General features: G+C 37.8%; 1 protein-coding gene across 1 annotated transcript in view; it reads right to left on the reverse strand.

The window, feature by feature from the left end:
* LOC108970512 (voltage-dependent calcium channel subunit alpha-2/delta-3-like) overlaps positions 1-12334 on the reverse strand; it is a gene marked incomplete at its 3' end in the record, with an annotated part of 91888 nt that overhangs the window by 34306 nt on the left and 45248 nt on the right. Inside the window, exon 3 of the mRNA XM_018935954.1 lies at positions 2926-3036. Within this exon, the coding sequence (XP_018791499.1) occupies positions 2926-3036 (111 nt within the window). The remainder of the gene's footprint in view (positions 1-2925; positions 3037-12334) is intronic.

Here is a 12334-nt window from a genome sequence, read left to right on the forward strand (position 1 = left end):
ATATGTTAATTTTCAATCGACTTATGAGCATACATTTCCAAAAAGTTACTTTTGTAAATTATTTGACTCGTTCAATTTCTATCGTTTGCCTTCTTTATTTCGGCTATACAAAAGGTAAATTATTGGAAATTATATAGAATTATTCGAAATACCAGCCACGTGCTTTTCTTTCGGAAACGCAAACTGCAAATGATATATATCCATTGTATGGGCGTCGCTCACCAGACGACGATGGTAGAACATTCAGCAGTCAATTTAGAGGAGTGAATATCGAAGTTGACAACACATGSATCGTAACCTATTGACCAACGTTTCCAGCTGTTGTGCGTCTCGCAGTTCATTTGGTGAATGTCCAAAAAGTGTATTTCAACTCGGGGAATACAACGCCAGTGAAAACACCGCCAGCAACAAAATTGTCCTAGACGAGTTCTTTCTCAACTTTCGTCAGTTATCCGATATTATACATGGAAGGCTAGGCAAACCAGTAGATGGACATCCAGGTGTSTTCTTAACTAATTACTTGGGACGAATTTACACAATCCACCCGATAAAAACGCTTCTACCTTTGGTTGCTATTGATTAATGTACGCGGTTCAACTTAATTTGAGTCATTGCGTACTGTGAATGGTACGGTGTGTGCAACGTTTTGAGAAGCAAGCCAGCAATTGCTAGTAGTGAAGTTTACACACTTTATACGCTAATACAAATGGATCGATCGTCTTGATAATGAAGACGAAATCGTGAATTATCCAGTGGAATTTCTAAATTCTTTGGAGAGGCTTGTTATGTCGTCGCATTATTTGCGTCTCAAAGTTGGAWCTGTTATTATTATGTTTCGCAATCTTCAGTCACTGAAAAAACTGCTGGTAACGCCATGAAGGCCCGCTTCATGCCCCGCGCTTCGACAGTATASATACCTGGTAGTTTCACGAACTACCGAAGCTGTATAATGGAACCCGACTGATTGTAACGCAGCTATCGAATACAAGGGGGCCGAATGCTTGATACTACGAATTCTTTTCAGTTCCAACGATTTGCCATTTCAGTTTGTTTAAATGAGTKAAGCATSCACCCCCGCTACCCGGTAAAACTGGCGCATCATCACAGCTGATGACACTACAACACAACTCACCACACCTAGGGGTGGACAACAGGATAGGATACATAATTTGTTCTAAGTATTGCGCCGCGTCGACACCAACTTTCGTATATGTATTTACACTGATCGACAACAATCCTGCGCGCTACGCTCAAATCTTGGCAATGAATCATACGGATATCCCTCGTCCGCTCGCCGTGGATTTTAATAGTACGTTCGGACGTGGCGAGTACATTTAGCTTTTCTTGTTACATATTTTGTGGTTAAATGTAAATTGACAAAATTACCTTTTTAAATTAAACTTATTTATATAAAATAAAAAGAGCATTTTTCTTGCCCACGATTATTCACAGTTCAAACCTATTCAGTTTCCAGGGAATCAAGAGATAGTCGCTAGAAGTGTGTGGCATAAATCTGAAAGTGTCATGTTTTGCACACGGCCAGATATACATGGAGTGCCCAGGAAATGGAAAACCATCTTCTCTGTACATTTACGCACCAGAACAGAAACCAAAAAATTTAGAAAAATCGCAAAAAAAGAGTTTTCAACATAATATATATTCAACTTTCTTTTCATTTCAAAACACATAATATCACGCAGGACAACGCCTGCGGGGTCAGCAAGTATTTTATCCGACTATCAGACTTTTTATTTTTTCAGAACACAAAGCTTCTAAAAAAGTGGAACAGCTTACATTCGTGTCATATCGCACATGTGCTATTTAAAGTAAGGCTTATTTKTAACTTGCCAGAAATAATCGATGTKATCTTTTAACTACAGGTGAATWTTTYAAATAAAACAGCAGAAATATAAATCAATGACCTAAAGTTTACGCATTAGGTAAGCAGTAATATTATACTAATCATAAAAACGAGCAAACACCTCACATCAATCGAATGACCAGCCCCTGGAAATAGGTTCAATGGGATTGCAGGAGACACGAGCATCCAATAAATGAAATCTGTGCACACAAGCAGTACTTAAGGTAACTAAAGTTTATGCATACATTTTTTATTTATTACCCAATAAATACGCGAAGAAATGGGTAAATCATAGAAACGTGAGTCTTTACGCTTTTGTTTTATGTTCGATACAAGTATAAGCGCCCAAAGCGATATACAACGGCGGAGTCGCATTAACCTTTTCCTTACACTATTTCATAACTTTTGGTGATATATKTWTATGTGCAKACATAAATCAATATATATTTACATATTTACGCACATATTCTTGGATCGTTTTAGTAGGTTCCCAATCTGTGGCAGAGTTCTTGGCATATAACTAAGCAACCTCTTTTTTGATTCTCCTTATTATGCGCTAAGAAAGCCTAACGGCGTTGTTTTAAAGTTGCAACTTATTTGGACACTTTTTCCTTTCCACATTATATTTTTTTGCCTCAAAATCTTATAGATGCCTACACAAYCAGCGTGGGGCACACGAACAAAGGCATTGAGTTCTGTTTCAATTTCTCAAAAATCGCTCGCGGATATCAAAGAAATTATAATTTTTAAACACTTCACTGCTTCGACTATGTTCTGCGACGCCCCTCGCACCCACCTTTGCCTACTTTTGGGCGCTATAAGGACGTTTTGTTGGCTGGCAAATCTTCGTCTCGGCYGAGTGCTGCCGCGMCGCGATCTCTTTGCGCCTTCGCGACGTCGTTGCCGCCTTTGCCAGTTTTGGCGCTTCCGCCTTCATTAGTTTGGCATTGGCTTCGGCATAACTGTGCGCATAACGTAGCTTTACAGTTACGATTATTGATACATTTTTTGATAATGTATGTATGTATTTACATATATGTATATGTATGTATGTGTGAACTTACCATCACAGCGTTGCGTTTGAAATCCATGAAATTTTTCACCTCAGCTGCCAATTCGCGCAGCAACATGATGCCATCCTTTCGCTTCACTTCGATGTCACTGTCCTTAAAACGCTGTAAAGAGAAAAGAGCGCAAAATGAAAGCAAAAATTAGTAAAATTTGTACGCTTATGAAAATGTGCAAGGATATTAAAATTTTAACTTGATTGGCAGGATTTCAGTAAAAACTTAGATTTATCATTGATTCTCCTGCTGTTTCGTGAATCATTTACGAGTTTTTATGCGCGTCAATATGCACTTGTATATACATAAATTGCATAAATATCATGTATTAAAGAGTCTTCATAAAAGAAGAATTATACATATAGCGCTTGAATAGCTTCACTGTAGAAGATATTAAACGTYGTCAATGAYCCATAAATGTTCGTAGAGCTTCCTAAAGCCTTCCCACTAAACAGACACAATGCCGTGAAGCTTTCACTGACTATGGTCACTGTCCTCAGCCTTGCACCACACATCGGATTAGTCATAATCAGTGGCTGTAAAAAATGTTCTGTTAGCCGAGAGAGCAAATCAGCCACTCCATTTTCTTACGTAAAACKCTTAAGTAAAAGTAAATTTGATGAAGTGTATGTCTCGAACCCATAGTCATGATTTTAAATCATTTACATTAAACTATCGAACTCCAATTGAAATTTTAAATATATGAAGGAATGACAATGCTATTTTTGCTTTTGGATTAGACAAATATTTCGACCTAATCGTACGCAGATACATACGTACATTCGGACATTCGGGCAACATGACCTAGCGCGTAGTCGCTGTCTTTCAATTCGCTTAACTATGTCAATGCCGTCATATATCTCATACAGCTTAACGTTCCATCGAATGCGATATTCACCGTGGCCAACGCGCAAAGGACCTTTTCTCACGAAAACTCGCAACGTCGACTCGTCAGTTGTTGACATCGTYCAAGCCTCTGCACCATATAGCAGGACGGGAATTATGAGTGACTTTTGGTTTTTGTTCGCTGAGAGAGAACTTTGCTTTTCAATTTCCTGTTTTCAAGAGTTATCTTGCATTCAATTTCCAGGCTGACATTGTTGGTTCCAAAATKGACAAATTTATCTACKACTTCGAAGTTATGACTGTCAACAGTGACGTGGGAGGCAAGTCGCGGGTGCGTTGACTGTTTGTTTGATGGCTGGAGATATTTYGTCTYGGCCTCGTTTTACTCCCCATTTGCTTCGCTGCCTTATCCWTTTTGGAGAAAGCTGAACTAACTGCGCAGTTGTTAAGGCCAATGATGTCAATATCATCAKCAAACGCCAGCAGTTGTACACTCTTATAGAAGGTTRTACCTTCTTGGTTTAGTTCTGCAGCWCGAAYATTTTCTCCAGAAGTAGGTTGAAGAAGTCACRCGGAAGGAAGACGAAAGCCTTCTGAAACCTAGTTTGACATCGAGCAGCTCGGAGAGGTCCTTCGTAATCCTGACGGAGCTTTTGGTGTTGCTCACAGCCATTTTAGTTTTGCTGGGTGTTATATCACCCACTCGTTGAGTATGCTAGGTAAATTCTGTACTTTAGTTATTCCTAATTTTGCTAACATCCAGCCAGAAAACTGTCGATGCTATTTTTGTACAGAGATAGAAAGGGTTGTTCTTATCAAATGGCGTAGAGTATAGCTTTGCTATGAAACGAAAGAATTATTGAAAAGTATTTACTCAATCAAAATCGTTGGGTAATTTACAGCTTTATGATGGATAGTGAGACGAGTGCACAGAAAATGCTAAGTTTTAAGTAGTCTTTATTAAATATGAAAGCAATTTAGACATGAGCTGAGTGTGCATGAGTTAAGGAGGATGTCTTTACTTCAACCGGTATTAATCTACATCACGCCTTCGAATGACTGCAAGGTACTTAAGGAAAGGCTTTCGTCTAAAAAGCTTTCTCCGAAGGAAACCAATGCTAGTAGCAAGAAGAAACATTAACTACGACTGCACCGAAGCTAGTTATAATAATCTTCATAAACGCAAAAAGTTCCCGGGGGCAGTTGATTCCAATTATTTACTTTGTATTACAATTTCTTCGGATTTTGTATTTTTATCTAAGATAATGATCCAGGCCAAATTTCTTGAAGATATCTCGTTAAATGAAAAGGTTTTTCATACAAGCACTTGATGCCGATTGTTCAGTTTATATAGCAGTTAAATGCTATAGTGGTTCGACATCGTCCTTCCAACAAATAAGCAGTTCCTTTGTGAGAAAAGGATATGGGAAAAATATCAGATCGTTAAGTCAAAAACTAAGGGACTAGATTGTATACATATTATATATAGAGACAGACAAAAGGACAATCGACTCAGCTCGTCATGCTGATCTTCTAGGTGTTACATACAATGTGGCAACCTTATTACATCCTGTTCAGCGGATATAAATGTATATTATAATGTRAATCTTAACCAGAAATTTGGTAATATATCTCTTCAAAACTCAATACGTCTCTCCTCACTTGATAATTGAAAAAGGTTCAGCTTTCGTAGTGAAGCAGCCAAGTAATTTTCCGGCAAAGCTTAAATCAGTGTAGACGCTACCATTAGTCTTAAATACAGCTTGCAGATAACTTTCTATTTGGTTTGACTAATGAAAATTATAAAACTAACCAATTAGGCGAGTAATTGCTTAACTRGCGCATTGTGATGTCAAACGCTGAGCACAAGTGCCACACCCATTTTGCTGAGGTGAARTGAAATTTTAGCGCTAAACACTTCAGCCGCACGCTGGGGCATTCAAAACAAAATCGTTATGTACTTAATGTAATGGTAAACTTATTAAATAGGCCCAGACAGAGAAAATCATCAATTTGTCTGAGCATTTCGCAAATTATTTATTTMCACTCAAAGTTTAACCTTCCACTGTTGTTGCTGTAACGTATTTATTCGCATAATAATATCTTAAATCCYCCTATGTCGAACATTGCAGACGAGCCTAATGATTTCAGATGAATTTTTCGATTACTRAAAATTGCCTTGGGTTTGTTTGAGACGTCACTTAACTCAACAGCTGAGAGGCGTTTTTAAGCACTTGGTTATTTGAGTAGTTATGTATGCGTTTGTGGAGTTATTCAACTTAGCTTTGTTCAATTTAAAATYACCTCATTGCAATTGTCTGCCATATTTTAAAGTTTAAACAAAATATGCGCTTTATTTCTACTCAACGCTCAAGTCAACCCAATATTTTGAACTCCACATTCAGGTTGAGTTGAATTACCCAAGAGAAGGAGAAAAACTTAAAGAGCGCTAGAGCGATTTTAATAATAACTCTTTGGTTGGAGTGGTTTTGGCGCTGTGGATTTGCTTGTTCCTCAGCAAGCTCRTTACTTTAATACWATACAAGTACATATATGTAAATGCAAAAATATCTCGCTTTATTATTGTGCCATGTAGCATAACTCTATTCCCACATTCATTCAATCATTTTACTATGTTTCTTCTGCATTCACAGCTCTTCGCTATCTCTATACATAATGCGTAAAACTCTTTTGCTGGCAGTTGRGAAAAGTTTTCTAATTAATTCACAAAAATTTTTAATGGAAATGAAACCGGCGAAGCTAAGTGTACCCATGAATGGTGCGTGCATGAGTAGGCGTGTACATACGCTCATACTTAGCTTGAGTATATTAGAAGTAGGAAGTTGTCTTGAAATTGCGAGTCTGCCACATAGAGTTGTCATTATTCATAAAATACAATATGTATATGAATGTATTTCAATAAAAAATTAAAAATCTAAAGTCTCGACAGTAACTCCCAACAGTTTTCGAAGAGGTGAATCAGTGTTAGTTGGCTTTGGAGTGCTAGCAATAGAAAAAATTGCCCAACGAACTTTGAAAAATATTACCCAGTTGATAGTCTATGGTCGATTCAGTTATGCAGACCCAYCTGTCGAGCGATGGGTTAACCACACACTAACCGCTATTAGGAAATCCAGTTGAAAGAAAGAAAAGATCAGATTACACTGCCTCCTGCAAGATCGTCATTAGTAATTTAACCTTTTCTTTTACGCATAATAATTCTGCAGAGTTCAGTCGACGCTTTAAATATTACTTGAAGCAATCGAAGAATGCCAAATGTCGGCGAACAAAGGTGACCAAGAGCGCAGTAGGGTTCCAACTTATTTTGTACATTCGGTCAAGCCATTTGCTACCAGCTTATTTATTGTTAACGAAAGACCTCTGTATAGGATATTTAAGAGCAAATATTGTTCCAACAACTGATTTCAGAACTAACAGCGTTCTAACCCAGCAGAATATGAAAAAGCGTTCTTTCAACTTTTTGAAGAGAAACTAAGGGATTATATAATAGATAATAAGCAWTTCGGTCGTCAATCCCTTCATCGACAAGTTTAGAATTTTCTTATTGATTTTGAAAAACAATAATATAAAAACATTGCTCCATATGTCGTTATAGGCTCTACTCGTATCTGCAGATCACAGGCTTTAGAATTTACCCTTATTATAAATTGTATCTTTCATTTTTTCAGCTTGAAAYTTTAAATTTTTGGCTTCAGTATCGTCATCATAATCAGCATAAATATGTAGCTATATTGCGCATAATTAAATCCGRCGAGTGACATTTGGGGTGTCATGGGCGAAGTAGAAAGCGAACAAAGTTGTTAAAAGGTTCGTAAAATCGTTCTGCTTTCAGTGATTTTATTTTTTAATTAATTTCGAAACAAAAATATGCCATTACAAACACACATATTCCTCTTACATAAATAGAGGAGTTTAAGATTCGTAAACGGAGCGAGGAGAAGCCAACGCAACGCCTTGGTGGAGCTAGAGATAAATCTGTGACAGCATAAATATATCGCTCAGCATTGTAGTCATTATTGTCATTTTCATCATCAACATAATCATCTACATAATATTTATTGTAAAGACGACTATCAACGACGCAATGTTACGTATACGATCCGTACGCCATAATACTGACACTTACATACCAGTGTCAGCTGAATCTGCCTGCTACGACCCTTCACCGTTGCATCTCTCTCCTCTGCTCACGCTGCCAACATTTACATTCTCTCAACTTCTATGCAGCAATGTCGATGTGAAAACTTTTCTTGAAATTTCTACTTTTTTTAAATTTGTTTTGCAACTGCTCCTATCACAAATGGTTTTCTGTTGTACATGTGTATGGGTGTGTGTGTGTGTATGTGTGGCGCCAGAACGACAGCAGCCAAGCAGTTATGCATAAGAGAAGGAGACAATGCAACCAAGTGCATACCAAGRGATAGTAACTAAAATGTGGCATCTCCAGCGGAGTAACACATTCTTTAATTTGAAGTTCTTCCCAACGCATTACTACTTCTGTYTCGTTGCCTTTTTCGTCAGGCTACTTGGGCTATGGCTTTAACTACTGCTCCTCCTTCGTCTTYAAGTAGAATAGGACGCTGGTTGCAGTTTGTGTTTTCTTGCGGCTTCGTTTCGATATCTTTACCGTTTTTCTTCAGTTTGGGTGTGTTTGAAATGTCACGGGATTTCAAAATCTCTCTTTGTACTTTGTATGTATGTTAGGGTGGATCTTAAAAATTGATTTCAATCGTTTTTTGTAAATTTTCTCATACTCGATCAGTAAAATCATGATGAAAAAAGTCATGCAGTAAAGAAAAAAATAACAATAGCTAATAAAAGTGAAAGCAAAAATAAAAATGTTTCCACTCTTCTCCGTTGCAGTTTTGTGTACAATTTTTTCGCCTGCAAATAGTTTAATTCTTGTATCGCTGAGCCAATTCTCGATCATATTTTATCAATCACCGTTATGGTGGTAGGACCTAACGGAGTTGTTGTACTAGAAACTCTTAAATTCTTTTACGAGCTCGTAATGGATGTCAGTACAGTGACATAATCCKTAAAACGGGAATTGTATCGATGGTGTCAAGATTTCCATCAAAACGGCAAGGCATATTATTAATAAGAGGAATCAATTGTGGACCAGATAGATACCAAGAAAGAGTGCAATATCAATTAGATTAGGTTAGTCGATTTAGCTAATTAGCTCAGTTTTTGTCCTTCACGATACGTATCAGATGGATTGCCGTTATATAGTTTATGAAGAGTAAAATTCTTTCTAGATGCCAGCGTCTAACGCGAATTACAACAGAATCCCGAATACTTGAAGCAAGCAATGCCTGGRCACTGTTGTCTGGTATTTGTCTCTTCGTTTAGTCAGCTCCATTCTGATTACCAGTAGAAATTTTATACATTTTACTGTTCTACACATGATATAAGGTTAGCACCCCAGTATATTATTGTCTTCAATGGCCTATTGGACCACTTTGGCTTTAAAGCCATATACCTTTAACATATAGTAAAAGCTTAGTTTTTTTCCAGTTAACTTTGAAGCTCTTGTTAGTCAATAAAAGTTTTTGTGATCAAGATATAATATCTCAGATTTAGGACATTTGTCGTGCACGGTAAGATGATAACGGCTCATCGAAATGAAGAGAAAGATTAACTTGACCATATGTAAAAATTAATAGTAAATTTTATTACGACATCTCTTCATTTGCGCTTACACACGTAATATTCCTTGTCCGGCACAAAATGTTTCGGCATTTTTATTGCAAGGAACATAGAATGGTGACACGCTGCGTATGAAATTTTCCGTTATAATCTACTAGATGAGAAGGACAGTAAACTTCTTATGGGTAAAACCTTGGGGGAAATGTATGAGTGGGGTTGAAGGAGTGCTATGTAGTCAGCAACTATCTATCAATTTCAGTTTTAGGCCTCGGTAGCGTTTTTCAAGTCGAAATTGCTACCATTAAAACAGTGGATGATCCATTGCTCTAAAGCACAGCCTCTTTCAAAAAGGGTAGTATCCACTCTGATTGCAGAGCGATAATATTAGCCGTGCGCTCCTTTACTATCGACACTACCATTAGCTCTCATACGCTTTCGAATTATAAGCTCTTCGCTCTTTCTAACCTAAGCTTTAGCAAAAACTATGGAATTTGGTGAAACAAGTTTTGAATATTTCAAAGAAACCTGCAAGACTATTGAAAAAATGTAAAAGAAAAATTATAGAAATTTTCCACGTGAGYTCTCGTTCGGATAAATAATGTAAAATTACCGTATATAGTATACTAAAAAAAGCACAAAATCTCGTCAAGTATAGTAGGCTGAGTAACTTCCACTTCGACAGCTATACAAGGTCCGTTCCAAAGTAAACAGGACTTTTTGAATCTAAATTTTGTTTTMAAATCGGTAAAACTTTTACCGAAACTTTTCAAGTAGCAGAGTACTTGACCGGTTTCAATGTTTTCAAAGTCGTCATGAGGACAGGATTGACGATCAACATATGGGCCAATMAAAATCCGAAAGCATTATGCAGACGTAGAGTCCATTCACAAGGCTTGCACGACCTGAAACACTCGTTCGACACGCTTCTGGATCATGCAAAAAGCTGTATTGAAGCAGAAAGAGACTATTTTGAATAAAATAAATTGAACCTGTAAAATTACACAAATTWTTTTACTATATACAATACCTTATAGTGGAGCAATAATAACAAATTTGTAACAATTTATRGGAAACAGATTCTAATATTTTGAATTATTACTTTCTTCATGCTTTTGAATGTTATAAAATAGCTGARTTGCTGAATGAGGTGTCGATTGCCTTTGGGCAGTTATTAAATGCTTCATAYCGCTATATTTAGGCACCAGCATTGCTTATCGAAATTTATGGCTAATTTATGAGATGAAATAGAATAGCTAACAAGAAATTTTCAATTGAACCAAGTTGCATGTTGCAACTCCACTGGGAGCGTGTTCTTYTGGCCTTGCTTTATTTAAAATATACGAGATTGCTCTATCCGCATACGTACATATATAAACTGTTTTATGAGCAGCTTGCTGCCGAATGCAGAGTGATGCAAAAAGAAATTGTATCTGACTATGAAACTAGAAAARGCTGAAGGAGTACTACAACAAAATCTTTAAAAAATATTTTCGACGATTCAGGGAAGCKACAGCCACAAATAATGCAATGAGAGTGCAGACAAGAGGTCGGCGTAGCACAAGAAATGAAAGCAACTGGAAAATAACRCAAAAAAATATMAGGAAAAAGAGACGACGAAGTGAGAACATCAGCACCATTAACAACAAAAACAGAAGTGGCAACACCAGCGCTGGCAACGGCAGAGTGCAACTWCAACCGCAACAAGCGCAACGCAACGCAAGACAGCGCAACGGTACACGGCGCAGCTAACCACAGAAGAWGAAGGCAAAAAGCGATCGCAAACACACACCACCACACAAATAGCAAAAACCCACCACAGTGCCGAATTGCACAAGCCAACAACAAAAGGGAGATTTYGCTGCCGCTCCACGAAATGGGAGTTGCTTGCCACACAAATTTTCTTATGCGTCAGTGCGTTGCATGTGGCAAGTGAAAAAGTTTTCCTATTCCATGGCTAACACCACACAGCGAGAGAAGTATGCATACGCCGAGCCGAGGCTGCGACGAGTGAGTAAGCGAGCAAGGTGTTGCGTTGGTTGCGAGGCATTGAGGCGACGCGGCAGCGAACAACCGCAACAGAAGACGGCACGCTGCAACCGYAAGCTATAAATGCGCGCGTACGCTGAAGTATGCGCATTGTTTTTGCTTTCGCTTTTGTTGTCACACACACACACATTTCCGCGTAATGCAATAAATATGTGCTTAAGTGCAATTGTTGGTATGCGTCTAAGTATATGTACCATATACGCATATAGTATAACTGCCTCGCAGTGCGTATGAATATCAGCGGGGAGCAAGTACTGTTGCTAACGTTGTTGCTGTTTTTGCTGTTGCTGTTGGTGATGTCAGTTGCAATCCGAAGCAGCCATAGCTGCAACAACAATAGCACTAAAATGAAAAGCTATAAAACGCTTAAAAAACAACAGCAAAAAAAGACAGAAATATATGCCAGCAATGCCAAAACCAACGGCAAAGTATTGCAGCACATTCGTGTAAGCAGGAATACACATTTAGCGAAGTTTTAACGCTCCTTGCAGCGCAAATAAACTCAAAGTGGAGCAAGGACGTGCGTTGGTGTGACACCCGTTGCACATACACATACATAACTTATATATATTTACACATATATATAGTATATGCACATTTGTTGCTTTGTATATAAGCAGAAATGTTGTAGAGAAAACTGCAGCTGGCTAAATTTGAGCGAGGCACCCATTCCGGCATTAAGTTATTGTGTTATTATGTTACTCATACGCCCCACCCAACAAACTACTTGCTTAGTAGAGATCAAAGCGCACTATGAACATACATAGTTGAAGGTGCAAATATTTCATGATTTCGATGAATATTCTTATATCCTTGCTACATGTCGCTACAGACAATAATAGTT

This window comes from Bactrocera latifrons, unplaced genomic scaffold (assembly GCF_001853355.1).
Source record: "Bactrocera latifrons isolate USDA-ARS-PBARC rearing strain unplaced genomic scaffold, ASM185335v1 scaffold_30, whole genome shotgun sequence".
Classification (NCBI taxonomy): domain Eukaryota; kingdom Metazoa; phylum Arthropoda; class Insecta; order Diptera; family Tephritidae; genus Bactrocera; species Bactrocera latifrons.